At 41.0% G+C, this 27,137-nt stretch overlaps 1 protein-coding gene across 1 annotated transcript; it reads left to right on the plus strand.

Moving 5' to 3' along the window:
- Window positions 1–2,056: 2,056 nt before the first annotated feature.
- tlcd4b (TLC domain containing 4b) lies at window positions 2,057–25,030 on the plus strand. The gene is made up of 7 exons (XM_082531959.1): window positions 2,057–2,836; window positions 7,061–7,213; window positions 10,545–10,634; window positions 16,979–17,037; window positions 20,269–20,363; window positions 20,459–20,532; window positions 20,639–25,030. Exons 2-7 carry the CDS (start codon window positions 7,068–7,070, stop codon window positions 20,985–20,987), a joined length of 813 nt encoding a protein of 270 aa, XP_082388085.1. The 5' UTR covers window positions 2,057–2,836; window positions 7,061–7,067; the 3' UTR covers window positions 20,988–25,030.
- Window positions 25,031–27,137: the final 2,107 nt, after the last annotated feature.

The raw sequence follows: 27,137 nt of genomic DNA on the forward strand, positions 1-27,137 counted from the left end.
TGACAGCAATATCAGGAAGAAGGAACACGAGAAGCTGGAGAAATACCAAGGGCTCAGAGAAGAGCTCGAGAGGATGTGGAGGGTGAAGGTAACGGTGGTCCCCGTGGTAATCGGAGCACTAGGTGCGGTGACTCCCAAGCTAGGCGAGTGGCTCCAGCAGATCCCGGGAAAAACATCGGAGATCTCTGTCCAGAAGAGCGCAGTCCTGGGAACAGCTAAGATACTGCGCAGGACCCTCAAGCTCCCAGGCCTCTGGTAGAGGACCCGAGCTTGAAGGATAAACCGCCCGCAGGGGGCGTGCTGGGTGTTTAGTTATATATATAAATAAAAACGGACACATTAATATAAAAAAAATCCCTCCACCGCTAAGAGAAAGCAGTTATTACATTACATAAAAAAATATATTGAGCAACAGAGCACTGTATAGCAGACAAAGGAGTTTACTGCAATCCCTAGGTGTGTCTCACCGTTAAATTTCCAAAGCAAATCAATCGTGCATTTCAAACCTTTTGCCTGTTTGTTTCATTTGTAAAGGATGAGACGTGCTGATAGCTGCTAGGGCTTTTTTGCCAACAGAGAGAAATCACGCATCTTGCACGTGTAATATGCACAAGTCGATCATTTTCTTTTCTTTGTTTCTCAGCACACACTGCCCTCTGGGTACAAATAAAATACACAATGAGTAACTGTGTTTAAGATCATTTGACAGGTACATTTTGAATCTTTTTTTTACAGAAAGAAGGGTTTATTTTTCTTCCTAGATTTTATTTGCATTTCTTTATTTTTCAGTTTAAATATAATTAGTGACCTTATAGTGTTTTGGTTTACAAATGACAATTAAATTTTATTTACACAATGCTAAATGATTTATATCAAATATGTAAAACTTTTAAATAACATAGTGCTAAATCATAACAACCATAGTCAACAGCAATGGAGGCACAGATGAAGCGGGATCAACAAAGCAAGGCTGCATTCAACACCCTGCGACCCATCTGGAACTCCAAAGCCTTATCTCAGCGCAGCAAGATCTGCATCTTCAACAGCAACGTGAAAGCAGTCCTCCTGTATGGGTCCGAGATGTGGCGGGTGACCAACATCACTACCAGCAAGATACAGATTTTCATCAACAAGTGCTTGCGACACATCCTCAACATCAGATGGCCTGAGAAGATCTCAAACACAGACCTGTGGAAGAGAACCAGCCAGAACCCGGTCGGTCAAGACATCAAGAAGAGAAAATGGGGCTGGATAGGCCACACACTTCGAAAACCACTCGACAACATCACAATGCAAGCACTGGACTGGAACCCACAAGGGAAAAGGAAAGTGGGGAGACCCAAACAGACGTGGAGAAGATCTGTCGAGAGCAAAGTGAAGGCCGCCGGAATGACATGGACCCAGATGAAGAGAACGGCCCAGAACAGAGTCCGTTGGCGTGGTGTTGTTGCGGACCTATGCTCCAGCAGGAGTCTACAGGAAAATTGAAATCATAACAACAGTCACCTCAAGGTGTTTTTTGTTACAGAGAAAACCCCAGCAATCAGACAACCCCTTTATACAAGCACTTGGTGACAGCGGGAATGAAAAACTCCCTTTTAACAGGAAGAAACCTCCAACAGAACCAGGTTCAGTGAGGGTCAGCAATCTGCATAAAAAGCTTAAAAATCTGCCAAAGCAAACATACTGAGCTATTTGACTCCTTGTGAATATGGGAGGAGCTAAAAGTAGCTCTTATAGTTAATATTATATTTTATATTATATTATATTATGTTTTTATTTTATTCTTTAATGCTTAATTTCAATATTTGAATTTTATTTTTGCCTCAGTGTCTTGAATGGTACTTGTCAAATGCAAAGTTTAAGAACTTCTAATTATGTATGACAACACAAACACTGTGACACACTTCCTACAGTCATGTTGACGTTCCTATCTCAGTAAACACATGCACCAGACTAAATTGTTGAAAAAAGGAGAGATGTCCTGTATATATTTTTTAAATATTACATTTATTGTATTGTTAGATCTGACAAAGGTTCATTTAATTTTTAGCTAAAGTGTAGTTTTCATTTTTATTTCAGTGCACTACGAGTCACGTTTACATAGTTTTCCTTCCATAGGCTTTAAAGTAAGGGGGCTTTTTCAACATTACATTTGACACATACATAAGGAGTGTTTGAGCTCATATTATTTAATACACCTGGAGTAACTTAAATCCTCATGATCCACTTATGATGGATAGATTTGGTGCTCAACAGTTGAGCCCCTTGAGCATATCTCAGTCCACTCTGTGCGTGTGAGATATCTTCTTGCAAGTCGTTAGTCCATCGGCCAGCAGAGCAGCATGACTTGCAGACTGTACGTCTCCACTACCTGTGCTGCAGCGGATCATCATCAATCATAATATACAGTGGCTTTTGTTCCTGGTGGGTGTAACCCACAGACTGTAGCGTAGACTCTTGTCTGGTGAAGGGGTGTGCGGCGGTGGGGGGCGTGTGCACGCGTGGGCGGGTACGTACCGACGTCACCACTGGGTCCTTGCTGTCAACGCCAAAATAAAAACGAGTAAAAAAAACAAAAAACTTTTCAAGTAGACTCATGACAGCGGGGAATCGGGGAAAGCCTCTCTTCTCCGGGCTGTAATGGTTGTTCTGCCACGTTGTGCTGTAGCAGCGGAGGTTGTTTTTCTTCTTCCCTGAGCTCGCACGGGGAAAGCCTGCGGGCTGCCTCCGATTAGCAGACTTGCTAGCTAACGTCAAGTTGGAAGAAAGTGGAGAAGACACGGGGCGAACCGGGAGCTCATCCGCCTACACAGACGCATGCGACGGATAACAGGTACGAGAGCTCACCCATCTCCTTCCACCACATCAGACACAGCGCAGACTAAAAGCCTTGCCGTCTTTATTTTACTCAGTTTAGGCAGTTCTCCCCCGCACATACCTTAGGACTGCAACAGCTCCCGTGTCCCTCTCTCCTCCTGCCGTGGCGGCAGAAACAACAGGACACGTAGCAGTCCACACAGTTTGAGCTTTCTTCTGGAGCAACTTTGCTCTCCTGAAATCAGTCCGCTGCGCTTTGGCGGCTTGTTACAATCCGCTCAAAACCTCCTGTCTTTGTGTTGTTTAATAAGCTGTGTTTCTCTCCCCCATTGTCAATGAGATTCCTATTTTTCGACACATTTTTTTTGCCATTCTCTTCAGCCGTCTGCAGTGCTTTTACGATGCATTTGCAACTACAACCCCCGCCAAACATAGTGGATTTATTTATGGGGGTTATTGCTGTTACATAGATCCATTTTTACTGTAAGCCGAACCCGCCAGTCGCCGATGAGGTGGTGCGGGCTGCACAATAGTCCAAATCAAAGAAGAGAGGGTTTGCTAAATCTGGGCATTTCTTCCAGCTTCAAACGGCAGTAGCCACCAGTCATGTATCAGTATTCGTGTCATGATCCTGCATGCTTGCTTGCTTGCGGGGTTTGGTGTGATGAAGGTTGGCCGAAGACTGATCCTCCAACTCGGAGCGAGCCAGACCCATCCCTCTGCTGTAGCAATGCGGTAGACTGGGGGGGCCGGTTTAGATTTCCAAATCAAAAAGGACGGGGGTGGGGGAAGAGTTGAAGCCCTATTATTTATATTTGGTCGATATGTCACAGGGTCACGGTTTGCTGACAGCAGCAGGATAGTCCAGCGGACCAAGGTCGGACGAGGATGGCAGAGCACTTCTCCCGTCCGACCTGTCAGCCGCAGTGAGGAGGCTCCGTGAGCTGCTCCTTCCCATGGGGCGCTATGAACCAGCCTGCCAGGTGAAGAATGCCAATGAATTATTCAGGCACATGCAGCATATGATCAGGGTTGCCCGGGAATGTGCGTAGCTGCTTCTGGGGACAATAAGAGCCCACCCCCCCAAAAAAGAAAGAAGAATGGCCTGCCTCAGCTTCCCTGTTGAACATGCCAGATTTGAGAGAATGGGGCTTTGGAAAGCTGGAGTGGAGTTGCACTTCTTGCAGCGGCTTTGATTCTTGGTAAATGTGTTTATTTACTGCAGAGTGAAGTTTGTCCTACCGATGGGAGTTTGTGCAGAAGATTACTCCAGCGCTGTAATCATGGTCGACACTGAATTGATGCAGTGTTGCTCGTGGCACTTTGGCTTGAGGTGCTTTGGGTTTTTTCAGCAGGTTGTTCTTCCTTGGCTTTCACACAGCGGTGTATATGCACAGCACTGGACATTTTAATGTAGATGAAAAATGTTGGATACACACTTAGTAATATGGGTCAAACTGCTTAGGTTGCTTTGTAAACAGCATGATTTCACAAACTGTACAGCAACTGCTGTGTCTGCCAGTCAAAAGTGGAATCACGTGGCTTGCATAACATTCGTTCATCCATTTATATATTTCTAATTGAGAATGGTAAAAAGACAGTAAATGCATGCCATGTTTCCCACTGTGTTGCAGCCCCGCTTCTCTTGTTGAGGAGGCCAGTTGCTGTAGTTTGAAAAGTGAAAGGTTTCCGCTTCGTAGTTTGATATAGGATTTTAGCCACTCTATGGGCTTCCTTATTTTTATTTTATTGTTGCAGAATAATCTGAATGAATTGACTGCAGGCAGTTAAGCACCTGTAGGAGTGTGTGCGTATCCTTGCTGAAACAAGCAAGGCTTTCCCTGACAGAGACTTAATAGCAGTGTATGATGCTACAAATAAATAAGTATTTCCACTAATCCACACTTAGTGGGTTTTAAACTTTGTGCTAATAACAAGCTGCACAGTTCCTCTCCTCTGTAGCCATGAGGATTCTGTGTCCAGAATTTCCTAATGAATTCAAGAGTTTCCACTTTGCTTCACTCGATCCTCAATGAGGCTTGGCCCAGAGGAGGCAGCAACGCTTCTGGATCTCGTTTGAGTTTTAACTTACGTGTGTGGATGTGGTGCTGAGCTGTGTCCACTGACACAGGTTTTCAGACTGTTTCTGAGCCCACATAGTGAGCCATTCAGTCCTGCATTACAGCCATTTAGTGCTGCTTTTCAGGCTTGTCCCTTGACTTCACAGGCTTATGTTAATCTTTTAGTAATATTGCGCAGTAAATGATCAAATCCTCCAGTTGGGGTTGGGCTGTGTCCACATGCACATGATATACACCTTTGGATTTACAAGACCAAATCTGTTTGCCTTGTCCAGGTGTATATGGAGAAACCGAGTTTCTTAAAATCCTTACATTGGAAGGATTTTTGTTTTAAAGATCAGTCACATAAAACACTGTTTATGTGTAAAGAAATGGCAAAAATACATAGAAAGGGCTATGTTTACCAAAAGACTTACTTGTGTACATGTGGGCAGGGCCTTAAATCCTTGAACTGATTAACCGCAAAGGCCTTCCCAGAGTAGTGACGCTTTTCCGGTCTTCTGAAAAACTCAGTCCATTTGGGATGCTCTTTTTAAGCTCAGCTATCTTACTAGTTAGACTAATTAGCAGTGAGATTTTTCACCAAGTCTTCTTTACATTTTTTTTGCTGGCAAATATCCCAATGTTCATGAAAGAACCGCTATCTCATATTTTTATTTTTTTAAGTACATTTGATCAGTTTTAACATTAGATATTACGTGTTTGTTGCAATTTTAAAGTCAAATATAACATTAAATAATTCCAAATATAAACAATGTTAACTCTAAGAATTTAAACTTCTCTACTTTTTACTCAGCGTCACAGTTTTTTGGGAAACGGGGTTTTATCAGGACAGAGTCCAGATCAGTGCTGACACAGGATGTGGTGATAACTGATAACAGGTCATTATGTGAATGCACTTCAGTACCCTCTGTTCCCTGTGAACTTTGGGTCTTTTTTGACCTCCTTTTTTAAAATTGTTTGTTTTAAACATGGACAATTTGGCTGTAATTGTGGTTGTGATCTGTTGAAGGGGGGAAGCTGAGAAATGCAAGTAATTTTTGCTTGCAGGAAACAAATAACAGGAACGGCAACACTCACAAGCTGATAAGTGTCGAGACTTGTAGTGCAAAGTCCTCTTAGAGAAGTGGAACTTCTTTAAATGCTATCTGTTTTTTCAACTTAGGGAAGTTCTCAGAAAAATGTCTGAACTTCTTGTTCTTGTTTAACGTAACAACCAATAGGACTACTGTCTGAGCTTGTATGAACTGATGAAAATCTATAACTACTCAAGGACTCATTAAAAAAAAGTCTCTGATTCAGTGGTTTTAGTGAGCGTGGCACCGTTCCCTCGCTGATTACCTGCGGTTTGAAAAGACTGGTTTCTGGTGCGATGACGTGAGTCAAAGTAAATAAATCTCATAAGCTACTCAAATATAGACTGTTCACAGTGTATGTTTACAATCGGTAGTTTGCTTAGCATTCCCTGGAACGGTTTCCTTTTAGTGCATATTGGCCTTATCATTTTAAGATAAAGTGTCAGCAACATGGAAGCGAGGCAGAATGGCAAAGATTGAGTTTAAAAAAAAAAGGGGTTTAAGCCTAAACAAAGCTGTAACAACAAGCATTGTTTTAAGTAAAATACCGCCTGAAATTCTTTATGCAATCCCATGAGCTGAACTTGTTGCTTCATCTTGAAAATCCTCTTTCGCTCAGGCTTTGTTTTCTTCTCAGGGATTTTTTTTGGTGTGTCCTAAACAACTCTCTGTAATCCCCTTGCAAAATGTGCATAATAACACAGAGCCTTTTTTCAGTTCTAAATGCTTAGCATCACATATTCACACCCAGTAACTTCTTTTCTGTTTCTGCCACTCTGTTATCCATAAAAGCTTTTTACCCCACCTTTTCCCACCGTGCCCTTCTTGGCTAAAGCGCTCATGTCACTTGCATTAGACGGCTCATGTCTTCAGCTTATATTTCTTCCCTCTGTCTCTTTCCCTTTCCTCCTCTTCTTTGTGCGCCGGCTGAACCACAGTTTCCCTCCGCTCTCAATGCCACCTCAGTTTCTCTTCTGGCACTGCCCAGAATGACTGACAGACATCGATTGAACCTGTCCATGTGTATCACTCTCTGTGCATCCCCCCCCCCTCCCCCCCTCCCCCCCTCCCCATTGTGTTTAGGTGAGTGATGGAGACGAGAGAGTTGACCGTGGTAGCTGGTAGCTTTGTGGGTTTCCAGCTTCTCTTCTCAGTGGCCAGCCCGCCGCTCTCCTCCGCCATTACCCCAGGTTATGGACGGCTGCCTCCCACCAAGCTCACTGAATGGAACTCCAGGTACGTCACAGGAAACGCTGCTCGTCAACAGGCCTTTTCTTTCCACCTGAGCTACCTTGTTTTTTTACAGCAGCGCTGTGCTATAGTGCCATTGCTGGTAGTAATGCCGGCACATTTTAAGAGGAAAGGGAACCGATTATGTTGCATTACCAGCAGAATTGGATGTAATGCCTGTGGGAAGAAAATTATGGTGGACGATCATTGGTGAATTTTTTGCAGTGAAGACAGTAATTTCATCATTTGGGACTGTAATTTTCAGTGAATGTGAGTTAATTATTTATTTATTTTTTTTGGTAGAAAAGCATGGAATTGATTCTGGACTGAGCATCAGTACTTGGTTGGTGGAAAATGGGGTATAGCCGGGGATTTCTTTCATTTTTTTCCCCCCTTTTAGGAGGTGATAAAACATTAAGAATGATCGATTAGGATAATAAATGTTGAAATATACTGTACAACAGTCCCTCCTCTCCCATTTCTTAATATTTTGAAGAAGCCAGATCTCCTAATTTTTAAAAGTAGTCTTGAGAAATACCTCTCCAGGCTTTCTGGAGGTCTCACAAATGTTTTTTAGGACATTTGTTGCTTTTTCACCATTTTCAGAGGAATGGTTTTTGGGGGTTTTTTGAGCTGCTTAACACTGACCTGTGAATCATTCAAGCATCAAAAAAGGTCATGTTGTTCCATGGCGAATCGACCCGAGTAGGTACTAATGGAAAAGGGGCTTAAGAGTCCACAGCTATCTGTAAAACACGGTGGAGGCGCTGTCATGGTTGTGGCTGCAATCAGCCAGTGAAAACTGATTTATAACTGAAGAAACACAGTATCAGATTTTGATCCACCATGCAGTATCATCTGAAAAGCTTCTGATTGGGAACAGCTTCATTTTTCAACATGAAAATGATCCCAAACACAGTGCCAATACAGAAAATGCATATCGGGCCTGAAAAAACACACATCAGTCAGGCATGGATTGGCCCCCCAGAACCCGGTTTTTAACATTATTGAAGCATGGTGGGATCATCTTGAAAGAAAACTGAAGAAAAGGCAGCCAACATCCAAAGAAGAGCTTTGAATGTCTTTTAAGAAGCCTGGAGAACCATTCCTGAAGACTATTTAAAGAAATTACATGACTGCTTTCCAAGGACTTCAGGCTGTGCTGAAAAATAAAGGTGGTCAAACCAAATATTGACTTTTAAGCTTGTTAGTCTTTTTCTACCATTTTTTTAGCTTGTATATTGTATTTCCATGCATGTTTGTGCATATTTCAATAAATTGTAACACACACTCCCCTTATTCATAGCAAAATATAAAGTAATGATATTATTTTTATTTTTTTGTCATAAAATTGTACAAGTGAGATGCACTTCCTCAAAAAAAAAAAAAAAATCTGTAGCTGCAAAATGTTATAAAGCCTTGACCGAGCTAACCTCTGTGCGGTTCTGTTGAGATGAACCTCGATGTGCCTCAGGCCAGCTCATTGTTCTGCACAACTACAGCTGTGATATGAACGGCTGGTGGAGCACAGAGTGGTTTAAAGTTTCAAACTTAAACCTCAGGGGTGAGGTTCAGGGGGCAATGTTTTGTAGTTGCGTAACATCGTTCACTGTTTTTATTTTCTTCCTCCATCTGTTTTCTGTAATGTACTGCTCAGAGATTACACTTTCTTCATGCAGCTGTGGTTTACATTAGCCTGCTTCTACCTAATTGAAAGAATGGAGTGCACTGACCAAGGAATCCAAGACAAGTCAAAGGCAAAGCGCTGATGGCCCACTCTAGAGTGGTCTGCTGTTGTGTAACAGCCAGCTCTCAGTGTGTCAGTGTGCTGTTTATGTAACCACAACTTAAGTGCAGGGAGAGAAGGGAGGAAGCACTTCTAAGGAAAAGCAGTATGGTTGTGAGCAAAAAAGTGTGTCCTGTACTTTTATTTCATGTCTTTTCTGTTTTTCCTCATCCTCTTATTTATTATTGCACGTCCTCAAATAGAGTAACTGCATCCAGAACTTTCTGTAACAGAAAATAACTCAGTGGCTAGTCATACTTTTAAGACTGGGCTTGTACAGCAGCCTGCCATCGAGCCAGTTTTGGCCAAGGCTCAGGCTGGCAGCTGCAGTCTGTGGATAGAGGCTGCATGGTGACACTGGAGGAATTGTGATTGTGGTAGAGAAGAGATAAGACCCACTGGACCTCTGGAGTATCTCTTCAGTGGCCCACATAACTCCAAAGGTCAAAGAAAGTAACTTACTTGAACACAGTGCATAAAATAAATGCAGCTATCATAGACTAAACATAAAACTTGGGCTTAGTCATCATGAACTCACCCAGTAGGTTCTAGTCTCTGCATTTTGAAGCCAAGTGTTAAATTTGGGAAACTAAAATGCTGTTTTGTTTTTTGTTTTGTTTTTCAAAAATGATCATATTGGGACCAGATATTGGAAATCCAAGAGTCCGTAAACTATATGCAATGCTACCCACAGATATCTCCTGATTGGTCCTAAGTAACAGACCAATGAAAAAGCAGATTTTACTTTTATTTGTTTTATTTGTTTTTTTGAGCTGTATGCACAGCAGACGATAATCCAACAATGTCAGTGTTAAATATATATATATATATATATATAACGTGTTATATATAATATAACTGTTACACAACAACAGCGACTGTTGTTGTGTAATGTAATAAAACTGAATTGAATTAGGTGACTCTGCTCAACTGGCTGCCAGCTGGTTGTATTCCTATAAAACAGGAAGGTTGCCGAGTGCAAATGTAATGGTGAAATATGAATTTCTGCCTATGTAGACAGAAACAGATACGTGAATTTGATGATTAGCTGTATTATCAGAAACAGATTGCATGTAATTGCCAACTTGACCCCATTCACTATCAGACTGATGGCTGATTTTAGTGATAGTGTTGATATGTTTGATAATCTCATCTTTCAGCAAAAAATAACTGAAGTGAGAGAACTTTATCTTATTAATGTAACAGATACTGACAAAGTTAAACTTTGAGAACATAATTTGCAGTTTAAAAAAAGGGGATAAATCACAATATAAGTTATTGTAATTCTCAACGGAGTTCAAAATGTCATGTGTTTATACCATATCATGGAGTGTCTGGTGATTGCCACCTGTAATCGGGATTGACTCACTTTTGGAGCTAGCTCCACTTTTTTAGCTCTTTCAGCCCATAGCTTGGTAAACCTGTACACTATGCATGTATGAACAGATGTGTAAAAAAGACTGATGATTGTTCCTGACTGTAAACCTATTAATCTGTTGTCATGTTCACTAATTTGCTCTTGTAATATGTGTGCGTGTGTGTGTCTCCCAGGTTAGTGTCCACAGTGCACGCGTTGATTGTGGGCTTGTTCTGTTTGTACATCCTGTGGTACGATGACGCAGTCAACGCCAACCCTGTCTGGTAAGAGGAACAGAAAGGAGACACTCATGCATTAAAAAAAAACAAAAAACAAAAGCATCCATGAATATCATGTCACGTGCACGAAGTAAGACAAGATTTGCAGCATGCAGCCATATGCTGTCCACATACTGTGCAACCATATAAACAAAAAATACTGAAGTACTGTTAAAGCCGTGGGTGCTTTTGGGAGAAACCTGTGTTCCCACATCTGCCTTTTCAGACTGGCAGCCGGAACTTTCTCACACAGGGAAGGGTGGAAACTGATGAAGGGATGAAGAGGGAGGTTGGGGGGTGGTGAAAAATCGTCGGGATTGGTAGTTAACACCTTTTGGCGCGACAGAGATGGCATTGCCTTCATGAGAACGAAAGAGGGAAGGCGAGAGGATGGATCTAACGTGTCAGTGGAGTCTCCAGAGAGTTGTTGATTTGGAGGATTTAGACTTTGATTTTTGTCTTCGCTGTCTTCTCTGCCTTCACTCTCCCCACCAGTGCTGACTCTGTTATTTGGATCAGTGAGTCCTGAAAAAGAGAAATGGCAATCTCTCGCTCACTCTCCCGCTCTCTCTCCCCCCATTTCTTTCTCCTTTCTAATATCTCAATCAGTCTTTTGAACACATCTCTCCTCAGCTTTTGCTCTCTCATTTCTCTCACTTACAACACCACTTCCTTCCCCTCTCTCCTCTTTTTCCTTACCTTCTGTTTCACTTCCTCTCTGTCTGTCCAGCAGACTAGAAATCCCACCAACAAGATGCCTTTTTATAGCAAACAGCAGCAGCTAACCCCCCCCCCCCCAAAAGAAAAAACAAAAAAAACAACAAAACAAAACCCACTCTCCCTTTCCCTCGCACCACCAGCCCTCACGATCCTCCCCCTGCCTTGGGTTGCCGATTACACATGTCTAGCTGCCATATCAATGCAATGCTCTTTTATTCTGTTTCTCTGGCTAGCATCGCTGATGGAGCAAAGAAAAAGGGGAGAAAACAGCGGTGGGTAGGGGCACGGGCAGGAGGGATGAGCTCTCCCTCCCTCCTCCTGCTGCTAGTCTTCATCTGCTCAGTGTTCAAGTGCTTAATACCTTACCAGCATTTTTGGGGGGTTGCAGGCAGGATTTTTCTTCTATCACTTCTCTGAGACACCCCCCTTGAGCAAAAGGTGACAGTCATTTCTCTGCTGAAATGGTTTCTTTGTTCCAACTTTATTTCTTCACTGCTATTGTTGAATTTCTTAAGCTTATTCCCGTCACCCACCGGCACCTAGCCAATTCCCAGAAGTATCCTAATGCCTTTTTAAAGCTCATCTCATTTCAACACCGGAGTGGAGCAAGCCTTAATTCTCCAGTCAATCTGATTGCGCTACAGCATCATTAAGGCCTGTCACACAGCAGCATTGTTCTCTCGGCGCTGTGCTAAATGGTGGCGCAGCGGTCAGAGCCAAACTGTTAGAAGCCTGCTTTGTTTGCAGCTGCTGCTCAGGCTCTTTCAGGTTGTCACTCCGACTGTCAGCACAGCTTCGGCTGTTATCATAATCCTTTCGGTTAACAAGCGCCGTGTCTGCCGGCCTCGCCCCTGCTGCATTTCTTGATTGGCTTATCTGGACTTGAACTTAACATGTGCATGACAGTCTGAGGAGAATGGAGGACCGCATTTCAGTTTGTTTAAAATTTAGGACAACCTGAGATATATTTTTGACACTAAAGGAAAATAAGCAACAAAAAAAAACAAGATAAGGTGAAAGTGCATTTTGTCAAATCTCATTTAATAAATAAAAAATAATATCTAGTCCTATAAGTCTTCAGATTAGGAGAGTATAAAGTCAGACAGACAGATTGTCTCATTGTTTGTTTAACAAAACTAAGCTAAAATGCAGATGCAGTGTGTAAGAAAATAAGTACTCCCTATGAGTCACCAACTTGTAGAACCACCCTTAGCACCAATAACTTAAAGCATTAGGATTGTATCAGTCTCTCACATTGTGGTTGAAGGGTGTGCTTTCTTTTTACCATGACTCTTTGTTCTCGTGTTGCTTTTCCAGGATGTTTAGTTCAGCAAGTCTTTCTGGTGAGATTTAGAAAACTCAGGCACTAATAGTTATTGGCTTGATAAATCAAACCGTTTATCAAACAGTTTATTCACAGCGCTGTAAAAGAGGTGGTGTTGGCAGCATATGGGCAGGTCTACTGGCAGGCAGCAGACTGGCATATTGTACAAACAACAACCAAGCTATAATATTAGAAAACTGCAAAGAGGTTAATCACATAATACATGCTCCGCAGCAACACAGTTTTTGCAGCCAAAGCATCAGAGTGTGAGTGTGTATCTTCTGCTATAAAAAACTGCTATATTCATTCATTCTTTCATACATACAGTTTAAAGCACTTTAGGCCATCGGGAAGTCTGGAAAGGCATTAGTGGCTGTAAATGCAATCTTATTTGTATCACTGCTCCATTATTAAGATACAGGATTAGAAAAGGGTGTTCCATTAAACTAATGTTTTGCTTCAATGTATTCTCATGGTATTCAAATAGGTTTTAGCCTTCTTTCAGCTGCTGTCCCAATGTTGTTTACACAAGTAAACACCCTTAAATAAATAAAACAAAAAAACAAACAGAATTTAGACTGTTAAACAGGCTGACTTGCTTATTTTAGAAGCAGCAAAGAAAGGTCCCTGTATTGAGAAGACAGAGGGTTTAGGTGCTGGCTAATAACTCAAATCCCTCATGTGACCTTGCAGGAATGATTATGTCATTTAACGGTGAACTGATTGGTCAGTAGGTAATTGTTATGTGCATGTTGATGTCTTATCTCATGCACAACCTTTTTGGGAACAGGTTAGGTTTGCCACAGAAGTTACCACAGCGATTTAAGCAGATAAGATGAGAACTGCATTTGTAACACTGAAAATCCAGAGGTAAACCTCAATTCACCTTACCTAGCAAGGCCCCAAAACCTAATTTATAACACCAGTGTCTTTCCTGAGGAGGGTCAGCATGTCATCATCAGCATCCGGCCCCATTTGTTTGCAAGTTTTATTCAAAGAAATGCAACCCTGCAGCTAAAGGATGCTGTTGCTGTTAAGAATCAATAGAGGTGATGAAAAGAGAGGTCCATCAACTGTTTTTGTCATCCACCTGTATCCCAGCATTCCTTTCTTTTCTATGGTTTTGGTAAATTTGTGCATTTTTCTTTCTCCAAACTTCATTCAAATGTGTTTTATTGTTGCAGTTAAAATGCTTTATTCCTTAGATTTCCCTTAAGGGTCTGCATGCACAACACTAAATGCAAATATCTGAATGAAGAGTCAAACTATCGATAGAGCAAGCAAGTAGAAAGCTAATCAGATTCATATAAGATGTCAGTGTTACCAACATTATCATTCATTCATTATAAGAGACCTGGAGTTGAGTTTGTTTGCCTCCTGGTTGTCACAGGTTGAATAAACGTCCTTGAGAATCATCAACCAATGAATTATATTTCTTTCTTTTGATCTTACTGGAATTAATATTTAAATCAAAAATTGACATTGAATGGGACTTCCAGTATCCATCTCATCAGGTGGAAATGAAAAGCGCTTTCATACATCATAGTTTCACCAATGTGCTGCTATCCGTTTCCCCATTCTTGAACGTCAAAGCTTTTAAAACCTGCTTCCCTGAATCTAAACCGTAACCTGTTGAAACACAGCCAGCTAGTTCGTGATTTATCTGTAGATCTAAGTTGTTGATAACTCTGGAATGACTTAATGAAGGGTTGCAGACTAAGACTAACAAAAAGTCTAAGATCCACTGAAAGTCAGACCCTTCTATTCCCATGCTGTCATTTGTCACCACAGCTCCAGATCAGCTGCTGGTGAACATAACTCATAGCCCAAGCACCACCACACTTCCCCCACTTAAGTCTGTGTGATTTTTGGCCATCTGAGACGAAAGTTGTCAGAGTTAAAAAGCGGAACAGTCAATGATTTAGAAGAGCGGCAGTCAAGGGTATGCAGCTGTCACAGAGATAAATGATACAGAGTACAGTACAGACGCTACAGGTAATTCTATACTTTGATGTGCCAGTGAGGATGTTCTGCTGAGCAAAGACAAACTCTGAGAGAGTTAGGTTTTTTCTCGAAGTTGCGTTCAGTAAGAATATAGAGAGTTTATTTAAGTTTCCTTTGCGCTTTTCTTTGAACCACATATAAGCTCAAGGTTCATTCTGATTACTACGTATCTGTAGCCCCATGGAAAAAGCCTAGCAAACTGCTAAGTGCATCTGGTGCTCTTAAATGACTTCTACTTGCCACTTAACAGCATATCATTTGGCTTTGAGTGTCTTTTGTATAATGCCTGTTGAGTTGGCGCTATTGTAGTACTTCCTGTTTAACATTCTACGTATCTTTCTGGGCCAAATTCCAGTCAGTCAACCATTCATGAAGAGACAACGTGAATATACTGTAGATCTGATTAATCAAAGTTGAGTCACACGGATGAGATTACCAAGAAGTATGTGGATTTTCAGGCTCCCTGACAATCACATTATCAGGCATGATGGGCATTAGCCAACCTGATGTTTGCACGTTGCATTTCTGTCAGAGTGTGATGAACACTTTCCAACAAAACAGGCCGAGGCCATGTTTGTTACATTCATACACGTATACTCATGGAAACAATAATGTTGGGGAAATGTTAGATTAGTAAAACGACAATGTTTTTTTTTTTTTTTGTCTTTTCAAATAAATACAAATGTTTGAGCAGTAGGCAGCACGGTGGCACGGTGGTTAGCACTGTTGCCGCACAGCAAGAAGGTCCTGAGTTCAATTCCTCCATCAGGCCGGGGTCTTTCTGTGTGGAGTTTGCATGTTCTCCCCGTGTTTGCGTGGGTTCTCTCCGGGTACTCCGGCTTCCTCCCACCGTCCAAAGACATGCAGCTTGTGGGGATAGGTTAATTGATTAATCTAAATTGTCACTAGGTGTGAATGTGCGAGTGAATGTCAGTGTGAATGGTTGTCTGTCCCTATGTGTTAGCCCTGCGACAGACTGGCGACCTGTCCAGGGTGTACCCCGCCTCTCGCCCTATGACAGCTGGGATAGGCTCCAGCGCCCCCCGCGACCCTGAAAAGGATAAGCGGAAGCGAATGGATGGATGGATGGATGGATGTTTGAGCAGTTAAGTCTTAAACTCAAACAAATACTCTTCTTTGACCTGACTGTTCATTTTGGACTGACATTAATGTGTCTGTGTGTTTCTATCACATACATTTCATTAGATATTAAAATGGTATGGTAAAAAGAAAATCTTACATGTAACTTGGTTATATCTCCAGATGTTCAATGCACTTAGTTAAAGTACTTATTTTAAAGTGGGGCAGTCGAAGCTTGGAGATAAAGAATACATTTTGAAAGCAGTGAGCCCAGGGTCATGTTGTTGGTGTGGGTACAGTGTATAGTAGAGCATGTGCGCTGTGCTGCGAGCTCCTGTTACACAAGCAGTCAGCCAGTCATTTGCTATGCGATACTTGTGGCTGATACAAGGATCGGATCTCTATTGAAGCAGACATACCTCCATTGTTATTTTAAACCGATGTTATTTGCAAGGACACTTTAATGGTAAGAGCAGCAGGTCACAGGTTTATGGCCCGAACTACTGATTGCTGATTAAACAGAAACACTGTCAAACGGGAGGAGAGGAACACGGAGTGCCAGCATTGTGGATATCTTTTCTGCAGAGCTATCTGTCATGTTATGGATTCACCACAAGCATTGCTCTTGTCAAGACAGTCGCCTTTATACCGCACACAACAGTATCACAGCAAATTCATCAAGGTTAGACAGTCGAACTTAAATGACCTTTCAGTTTTAATCTGCTAAGAAATGCAAGAGGTGCAGTATTGCAGACTGTCGATCAGGGAAGCAAGACAACGTAACATATTTAACTCATAAACTGAAGCTTCTTCTTCCTGTTTTTTTTTTTTTTTCTTACTTTCTTTTTTTAAAATCAGGATCAGAAACTTTATTAATCCCTAAGGAAATTATGTGGTTACTGTTTCTCCAAGACACTGTAACAGACTGAGCTACATTTTAATAATACAATATATTACAAAGTTACAAAATATTAAAATGTCTCTAATATACAAGTAGTTTAATTATAAGTTATTTTGACTATACAGGATGTGCAAAACGGTGCAACTATCGCACTGTGTGCTGTGCATTAGGTGGAGGAGTTGTACAGGCAGATATCCACAGCCAGCAATGATTTCGTGTGTTGTTCAGTGGTGCATTTGGGTAATCTCAGTAATCTCAGTCTCTCACTGATTGAGCATTATGGCTTTGTGCCTTTACACTGTATCCTTTGCTTTTCCACAGGGGTGACCCCAGTCTCGTCAAACTAAATGTAGCCATAACCTGTGGTTACCTCCTATATGGTGAGGTTTAATTTTTTCTTCTGTCTTTGTTTCGTTTTTTTGCATATGTGGCTGCCATTACCCTTCGTGTGTGTGTGCAAGTAGAGCTTTGTATTGTAATCAAGTTACTGTAGAGTCGGATAGTTTTAATTAAATGTATATTACATGCTATGAAGGATACCTGTGATACGTGAATGCATAGGAGCATCGAAAAAGGACAAAATATTTGACATGTCCGACTTGGAAGAAAGTCATTATTTTGTCTTATCATGTGTCCTTGAATTGGAATTTAAAACACTTCTAATGTTTCCTTCAGAATTCAAACCAAAGGAAGACACACCTACACTTTCTTTTAATAAAAAACAAAAACCCTGTACATTAAATGAAAGAATAGTCAGGAGTCCTTCATTCCCTGGTTGGTGCACTCCAGGTCATTTGTGAACTTGCAACGTTAGTTTTTGTTCTCCTCTGCAGCCTTGGAGAGCTCAGCATTGACATTTTGTAGGTTCTTTACTTTACAATATAAAGTGCCTCGAGGCGATTGTTGTGATTTAGCGCTATATAAATAAAAATTCTAACTTGCATAGAATCTGCAGAACAGGACAAAAAATATTATGAAGTTAATAATAATAATAATGGTAACTTTATTTTTATAGCACTTTTTTAAATGCTTCAGTTTAAATAAAATAACACAAAAGATAAGCGCATGTCTAAAACATACAAGCGCATACTTCCATACATTCAAAGAACAAAGAACATGGGCTGAAGAAGAAGAAAAACTTTTCCTAAAGAAGGTTTAGGAGTTTTTGCCTCTGGTTTTAAAATAGATGTGGAAGTGTGAAACAGTTAGGAGGCATTGATCAGTGATTGCAGGCTGAGTGCTCGATTAAGGTCTTAGCAGGTCTGCTAGAAAGGCAGAACCCGGCCATGTAGGGCTTTATATGTCATTAATAAAAAATGAAGAATGAATTTGAGAATATGAGATTACAAATTCAAATATTGGTAAAATACGGTTCTTAACAGGTGACTTGATATTGCTGGATAGCTGGACAATGTAATGACTGATCTTAGAGAAGCTGTAAGAGCCAAACACAAGAACCTCCGTTTTGCCAGTATTGAGATGGCAGAAATTTAAAGACATCCAACAAATAACAGCAGTGAAGCATTCCCCGAGATAGGAGAGGCTCTTCAGGTTGTTTGACTTAACAGAAAAATGTATCATCAGCATAACAGCGGTCGGAAATCCCTGTTAGAAGCTATTTAATAGATAACCCAGGGGTAACATATATACAGAAAACAGAACTGGACCCAGGATTGAGCTCTGTGGAACCCCTCATATGAGGGGCTCTGATAAGGACATACAGTTAATATGAATTCTGGAGTATCTGTCAGATAAGTATGATGAGACCATTTAGGAGCTAGGCCTGAGATACCAAACCAGTTCTGTAATAAGAATGGGATTATCAGTGGTGTCAAAGGCTACTATTACATACAATTCCACATTTTAGGAACCATAACGAAGATCTGTCGTGGAAAAAACTTAGATAACAGAACTCCATGACACAACTGAGCAGGTTGATAGCAACTAGGGTTTAATTGTGACCTGATATAATTGATCTTAACAGACAACAGAAGAGGAAAAAAAATGTTTTTCACATTCAGCCGAGGGCTGGGCAGGAAAACCAGACTGAGCAGGATTAAGGAGTCTGTTCGTGGTGTTAAACAAGAACCTTGGACTGTTTTTCATGCTAATTAAGCCAAAGAAGTAGACTGGTTAGTAACTGGTTCCGTCATGAAAAGGCAGTGATTTGTATTTTTCTATCTCAGCTTTATTACAAATATAATTGACACTTGGTAAGAGAGTTAAAAATGTAGCCACTGTGTTCTCATTAAAGATCCTAGGCTTTATGATTCTCCTCTTTGAAAACGATACTGGCTGCAAAACTGTGGCAAAAATATTACACTTATGGTGAAACAGTAAATATGACATACAGAGAGAGTCTAAAGATGAGCCAAGAGTAAAACAACCAACCAGGATGTGCCCACCATTGTGTGCGACCATTAACATGTTACACTAAATGAAATGCCTTGTGTAAAATTCAGTTAGAGGAATCAATGCGCAAGTTAAAGTCGCATACCAAAATGAGCTTGTCAAATTTAACAATAGATGAAGGTCGATTGGGGAACTCATTTAGGGAAGTTGGTAGCAGATTTAGGAGGTCAGTAGATAATAATATAGCAAACTAGATTTTCACAGTCAATTTTGAACAATAGTAATTTGAATGAATGAAAAGAAGTGGGAGGAAATGGAACACAATTCAAATTACCCTTGTAAACTGCAGCGATTACCCCACCACAGCCCGAGCGCCTCAGGGCATTCAAGAATTTGTAGTTTAGTCAGCAAAATTCCACAAGGGGGCAGTAGTCCTCTAGTTTGAGCCAAGTCTCAGTGGTACAGAAGATGGTAATAAACCATTAATAATAAATGATTCATTAGTAAAAGTTCAGTCGTTTCAAAAGAGCAATAACTGCTGACTTGGGAGGCTGGGCTTTGTCAGGCACGGTAATTAGACTGTTAGGCCTGGTTGCAGAAATTTGTGATGACTAATAAATGGTTTCCATCTGCGCCTTTATAATTACAGGGATTGATAAAACTGTGGCATCAGTCGAATATGAGATTGGGTAATTAGCAGGGGAATCTGTGGAATCTGCAGCCAAATAATGGCCACATGAGTGGGTTGGTCATCGTGATGGTAGGGAAATGTCCAGAGCAAGCTCATTATCAGCGACTGAACTTTTGAAAATACTAGGAAAGGAAATTGTCCACTAGTATACCAATTTGATTGTTCTCTCAAAAGAATGAGAAATAAAAACATATTTCATGGACTTTTTGCTTAAGTCCATGAAAATGCTGCATGAGTGCTGTTGAAAATGGAGGACCATAGATGTCTCCTTCAGTTTCTTCTGCAAATTTGTGTTCTTTGTTCTTTTGTTCTTGCTCTCCTCATCTTCAGTTGCTGTTTTATGACTTGATTCTAGTTTTGAATGTATTGTCAGCTCTCCAAGTTTTGTAACAAGTTTTAATTCATCTGTTGATGAATTGATTATGTCAAAGTCATTTTTAGAGTCAAAGTCCTGAGTATTCTGTGTTCGTGTTAGACTCAGTTCAGCCTGGGCTCTGTTCTTTTCTTCTAAAGTCAGCTGTGTAATGTTTTGCTAGCTTAATGACCAATGTCTCCACCTGCTCTCCAGACCTGGTGCTGCTAGCATGTAATTGGAGCACTATGGGGGACAGCTTTTTCGTTTGCCACCACTTGGCGGCGCTCTATGCTTACGGATATGTTTTGGTGAGTGGCTCATTTTTCTGAAACCCGATTCTTGTTGTTTTTGTGTCCTTCTGCTTCCTAAATTCCTCATCATCTGTGTTGTTTGCTCTTCGCAGACCCGTGGTGTCCTTCCCTACTTTGCCAATTTCCGTCTCATTTCTGAGCTATCCACACCATTTGTGAACCAAAGGTGAGTCATCCTCACTTGTGAATATGTACTTGTCAGGATCCCCTTCACACCATATGGCAGACATATCTTGTTCCCTGACATTTCCTAATGGCTCTTTCTCCTCCAGGTGGTTCTTCGAGTCATTAAAGTACCCACGCTCACACCGGTTGGTGGTATTAAATGGGGTTGCTATGGCTGTGGTGTTCTTCCTGGTGCGCATTGCAGTCATGCCATCCTACTGGGCCAGTGTATTCGCCACTTTTGGCACTCCGGAGTTTGAGCGGCTGGGCTTGGGTGCCCAGGTGGCATGGATCACCTCCTGCATTGCCCTGGATGTCTTGAACATTATTTGGATGTACAAAATCACTCGGGGCTGCTACAAGGTCCTGACTGGGAGAGGAGGGCGAAAGGTCAAGGTAGAAGCAGAGGCGTCATCTTCCTTAGATAAGAAGCACACAAACAACCATACAGACTGAGGAGGTGTAGAGCACAGCATTTGTAGACACAGACAATAAGCATGGAGGGAGGCTGGACAACCAGGAACCTTGCTCTTTTAATAAAGCCTCAGCTTCCCTCTCACCCTCAATCTCAGCCCCTGATCTTCTTGAAGTCAGCTAGTGGCCTGGGCTAAGAGTCCTCAGGTTCTCACCCTGGCACAGGACAAGCACCAGCGTTTGCAACCTTTTTCACTGACAGATTAGTATCCTGCTGGGTGATAGCTTTCAGACGACAAGGTAGAGCTCAAAAGAACACTTTTAACTCTGTCTGTTACTCCTGTCACTACCACCAATCCTCTGTCATCTCCCCCACAGCCTGCTCTCACACTCAACTTCAGCCAAAGCCCAATCCTCTGAAGTGCCTGTGGGAGGGGGCGTGAGGGGAAGGGAAAAAAACAGGAAAGCAATAACAGTAGAGGAGTATATCGCCCATTACATTACTGCTTAGCCCCCTTCAAAAACAACAAAAAAAACAATCGCACTCACTTTTGCTCCTGACAAACTCGAGGCTTCTTCATCATTCCACACTCGTGGCCTGCAGAGTGACTAATTCATCCGTCAGACCCGTACAGTGTTTGTGAATCTATAGGGCTCTTGTCTTAAACTCATCAAACCTCACAAAAAAAGAGACAGGAAAAAAAACACCATGAATGCCTCTTCTACAGTATCACCTGCTGTGGCCTCCTCGTAACAAGTGGCACCTACCTGTATCACCAGCCATGCCCCTCCAGCCTCGTTATCATTTGGAGTTTCTATGTAAAACACAGAATATGCATGCAGGAGAGACAGAGACTCACTCTCTTACACCTTTCGCTCCTAACAGGACAGTTTTGCCTTTTCAGTATTCTTCATGATGGCTCTTTTTTTTTTAATTTAACACTTGTCATTAGCAATCAAAGGAATATCATTTTCATTGCAACCCTCTGCCTCACTGGGTAGGGCTCCACAATTGAGCTCCAGCATTTTCGTTCTACCTCTCCCCCTGCCTTACAAAAGAGTCTGTCGATCCCGTCCTCATGAATTAATCAGCTGTTTATTTTTTTTTCCCTGTTAAAAAAGGAAAAAAATGTTTTTATCTTTCAAGACTTCATCTGTGTCAACATTAATGGCTCAGAGCGACTTCTCCCTCTGTCTTCAGAGCTTATCCCAGCCAGTGCAGTGCAGCAGAGCAGCTTTGCTAAACTGCTTCTAATTGTGTTGTTTATTGTTTGTTTGTTTGTTTGTTTGTTTTTGTAGTTAGATCCCCCCCCCCCCCCCCCCCCCACTTATCCACCCTGTTTTCAGTGACTCTAATAGTGGAAAGCAGACTCACCCACATGTACTTGTTCCACTTGTTTGCACATGCACTGCATAGCGTGCAATCTTACACACTGTATTCAGTGCCCTTTTTTTAAACACCATGGTGGTGCTTGTCCTTTTTGCAGAATCTGAGCAATAGGAATGGTAGCAATATGCCATTTTATTATTTACATTAGTTTTTTCAAAAATTGTCTGGCAGATAAGAACATGAATTTCGATGGACCGGTCTGCGACATCAGAAAGCACCGTGGCAATCTGCATGATTTACTTTACTGTATAAAATGTATCGTTACGATAGAGCATGGTACGATTGACATATTTCTGTGACGCCTTAGTGAATAGGGTAAATAGATGACTAACATCTAAATATTAAATGCATTAATCTAATGCTAAAGGGGTTGGGTGGGGCTGGGCTGGGTATCTTCCAAAATGTGTTGTCCTCTCAGAGCATACTCAAAGCATGTACTACTTGTATTTTTTGATTGTTTCCCCTCAACCTGCATGTCTGTACAGTGTATACGCATACAGTAGGTAAGTTGTGCGTACTGTATGGCTAAGATGTTACCACACTTTCCATAGGCCAGTTGGCATTACTCAGATTTACAGACTTCAGTTCTTACAGATTCATCAGTTCTTCTGTCAGCAAATTCTTAACAGCTGATTTCATGACAGACAGAAACACAGCAGATGTTTCAGGTTTGGGATTTTTTATTTTTTTTTATTTTTGCTATCAAATCTTGAAATAACAGGTTGCAGGTTTGTACTTTCTTCGCTTGAAAGGGTTTTATTTAAACTTGAGCTGCATTCACATCCAAAAATGAATGACAGTAACTACATATCCCTAAAAATCTGCAAGAAAATCTAATTTAATAAATTTTTCCATCCTTGCACAACTTAAACTAAACATTAATTATATAGCATTTAAATAAAACCCTTTCTCTTTTAGCCTCAGCCCCCCCTCCTCCCAGCAAATGTTACTTGCACAGACACACACACACTTGAAGTGTTAAACTGGTGGATTTCTCCTTCGAGTCTTTGTCTCGTTGGATCAATGTTTAAAATAGTCTGAGAATCTCTGCTGCTGTTTTCACTGTGGAAATATAAAGCACATTCCCCGTGGGGCTGTGACTCTCCTGTATTTCTGTCTGTCACCGCTAAGGAGGGGCTACAGTATCTTGTGCCTTTTTAGACAAACGGTGGATGTGATGCAGTCAGATTTGAATTAGCATGAACTTTCTAATGTAATATCCAGTGATTATTTCCTCTATATTCCTTATGTATACTCTGTGTATATATATTTTTATAACCTGCCTGCACAGTGATTAATCCGGCCAAGTATTATAATCCCAAAGCTGATCCCAGCAGGGGAGCCCGTTTTCTGGGCAGGGTATATATCTGAATGTTGCGAGAGGTTATTTAGTGGCATTGAAATGATCCTGCAGATGTCGAAAATGAAGTTCTTTTTGTTGTGTTTTGTTTTTTTTAAACACAAGTTCTTTAAGCTGTACACGTAGTGGACGGGAAGGCTAGTGTCTCATTTCTCCAGCCTCCTGAAATCAAAGCTGTGAATATTCAGTCTGAACTACCGAGCACGGGAGACTTTACTGAGACTCGGCCGAGCAGTGATGCTGATACGCTTCTTGTTGTAGCGTATTGCTCTTTTTGGATGAGTTTAGACTGAGACTGCTCTCTGGCACATGTCTCATGCACAATGTAAAAAGGACACAGTTGGGATGTTTGTTGTGTAGCTCTTTTGCGAACTGGACAAATAGAGTTTTTGTACCTGTCAGGGTTTTTCTACAGAATATATTTCAAGATCTCTGTCGCACACTTTGAGGCTTTTTGGAAAGAGAGTGAGTGGAATGATATAAGGCTGTGATCTGTATTCTGTACTAATTATTTTTATTTGTTTACAACAGCCAGATTGCCACTATTTGTTATGGCATTTCATAAAGAGAAATTGCTTAGCTATATGTGTATATATATCAAAAAGTTAGCAAAAATCATCCTGTGATCAAACTCTGATATATTTGGAACAAAATTGCAAGTTTGGATTTGAACCTCCACCAGTTTGCCTGGAATGCGGTTAGGTTGTTCTTCCACATGCTCAACAAGCATATGTTGAAATGAAATACGCTTTGGCCTTACAGCTGAGCTTTTCTATTGGGGTCTCAAAATAGACAGACATTTAGACAAAAACACTGCTGATATTAAATGGGTTGCTTCTGAGCTGGTGGAAGTTGTATGCTATACTTCAGTTTCTCTCACGGGTATTCACGGTACAAGACGAAACATTCTTTCCTTTAGTTTTGTCGTTCTTTGTTTTCTGGTTGTGCAATGAAATGTAATCTGCTGAATCTGGAAGATTTCTATAATGATAAAGTTCAGTGATGATCACGTCTTTTCTTTTTTTTTTTTTCCCCCCCCTTTTTCTCCTGTGAATGATTTGCCAGTGTGGCTTCTCCTTTTACATCCTCTGTCTGTTTTTGTGTTTTAATGCAATGATCTTGTTATGTTTTCTGGAGATTTTAATGTGAAACAGCCTACACTACACACACACGGAGACGCACGCAGCCTTCGGGGTCCTCGTCCGAGCATTACCTTGTGACTCAGGCTGTTGTTGTCTACAATGACCACTACTAATCATCACATAATTGTAGTGCTGAAAGCTGAGACTTACTTGAAGTGTTTTTTTTCTTCAATAAAGTTGAAAACATAGAAAACCAGTATGTTGGAGTTTTATTTTGACTCTAAATTTCTATTTTCATTATGCAAACTTTTATAATATGGCGGGCGGCTACAGGTGCAACTCCCCTCTAATTCAATGGCGCTTCAGTATAATTTAATTACAATGTAATTATACTGTATATACTTAAACCTGTGTACACTAGAATAAAGTAGTAACAATCAGTTTTTTTAATTATACTTTACTTAAATTTACTTTAGTTTGTGTTTGAACAGGAAACAAAAGTAAGTTGGACTTACATATATATTAGTAAAATAAAAGGACAATTGAATAATAGAACACCCATCATGCACATCAGTATAATGAAGATTATTCCACTCCATAATAGGACCCGCACCCAACAAATACGGTGCATTTAACATGTAAGATGGAGAAATACGGTTTGTTTTTCTGCAAAATTACCATGAAATTGCACAGTAAAACATACTTATACATTTGTTACCCCATTATTCTAGTCCACCGACTTTTCAGTATTTATAGGTAAATATAATTAGATTGTAATTTCAAATACAACACACTGAAATTCCATTTAGTTACACTTTTATCAAAAACACTGACGTCAGCATGACCTGTTGTTTGTGGTGTAACCTGTCCAGTCATTTGTCAGCAGTCAGTAGTATGACAGTTCTACTTAGGCAAGCCAAAACTAACTACTGGTAGCTGGCACCACTGCTCTGTGTTTTCTTTTAAAAAGTGTTTGTGAGGAAAGTGATGGAGATATTCAACAAAAAAGGAAAGGTGAAGCACGGACTGAGACGTTCGCTATGAGATAAAAGGGAGGAGAGCATTGCTCGAAATGGGGATGAAAGAGACCCGTGAAGGAGCACGGAAAGTGAAAAATTTGGAGGAGGGGTCTGAGCCACTGTAGAGGTCTGTGATTGAAACCATCTCCTGTGTGTGTGTGTACCAATCGGTCAAGGGGTTTGGTCAGAGTCCGTGCTTGAGAAGCTTTACCAAAAAAGGTCACATAACAGACTCAATGAACATTTCCTCTTGCTACTACAATGCACATTCACTGTTTAACTTCAGTCATGTATGGGCTGAATCTCATCACCTGTGTGTTTTGTACACAGAGAAACACACCTGCCTGTTACAAAAACACGTTATCCGTCAGCGCTTTTCTTTTTTTTTTTTAACGTAGCATACATTTTGTACGGGCTCTCTGGTTTTCACAGCACAGCCGATTTCCCCGAGAAAATCACCGTCTCCTTACGTCGACTGTGTGTTTGTAAGACATTTTAACTTAATGAATTCATGTCTGTAAATGCCAAGTCTCCTCTCTCCCTGTCTTTACAAGGTCCAATATCTGAGCTTGCTCCTAGTATGCAGCACAAGCCAGACACAACATTGAGCAAGTAATAGTTATGTAAAAATAAATAGATTATAGGGATATGTCTATTTCAAGAGGAATTTATTCTGAAGACCTTTCCCAGACACGGAGAAACAAAAACAGACATTTAAAAAGAAAAAAGAAAAACTCAAATAAACATTCCAGACTTTGGAGGAGCTATAAACGGAGTCCACTTTTACAAGGTGCTTAAAAACCCCTGGCCTGGGCATCGTTTTATAACAAACACGCTAACAAGCAGCACCTCACTGACACCAGCAATTTTAGCCAAAGGTGTCACTGGCCTGTTCCAGCATGTGAGTGAGAGCCAAGATCTGGACATAGAGGAAAACAAGCGAAAATAAAGACAGGCTGCAAATGTTCACAACTGGAACTAAGGAGAAACCCAGATATTAGAGTGCTAGTGCAAGTGTATAGATGGAAAGGTGTCAGCTGATGTGAAAAGAATAAGTACTGACAGCAGGTGATCTGGTGCAGGTGATGCTTGGAGATCTGAATGTGCCATTCAGAGTGTAAACACTGAAAAGAGTTGACATGTTAGCTGAAAAGAGAGATGAAAGCAGTGCACATGTAAGTGTAAGAGTAAAAGCTGAATAAAGGTGAGAGTTATAACTGAAAGCTGTTAAGAAGTAAAGGAAATTAAAGGCCAGCTGATGTAAAAAGTCAATAATGTCAGCGTTAAATCTCTATGAAGAGGGAAAGTTAAACATACAGTCAGTTAAATGTGCTCACAAAA

The sequence above is a fragment of the Aulonocara stuartgranti genome, assembly GCF_965226115.1.
Source record: "Aulonocara stuartgranti genome assembly, chromosome: 4".
Lineage (NCBI taxonomy): Eukaryota > Metazoa > Chordata > Actinopteri > Cichliformes > Cichlidae > Aulonocara > Aulonocara stuartgranti.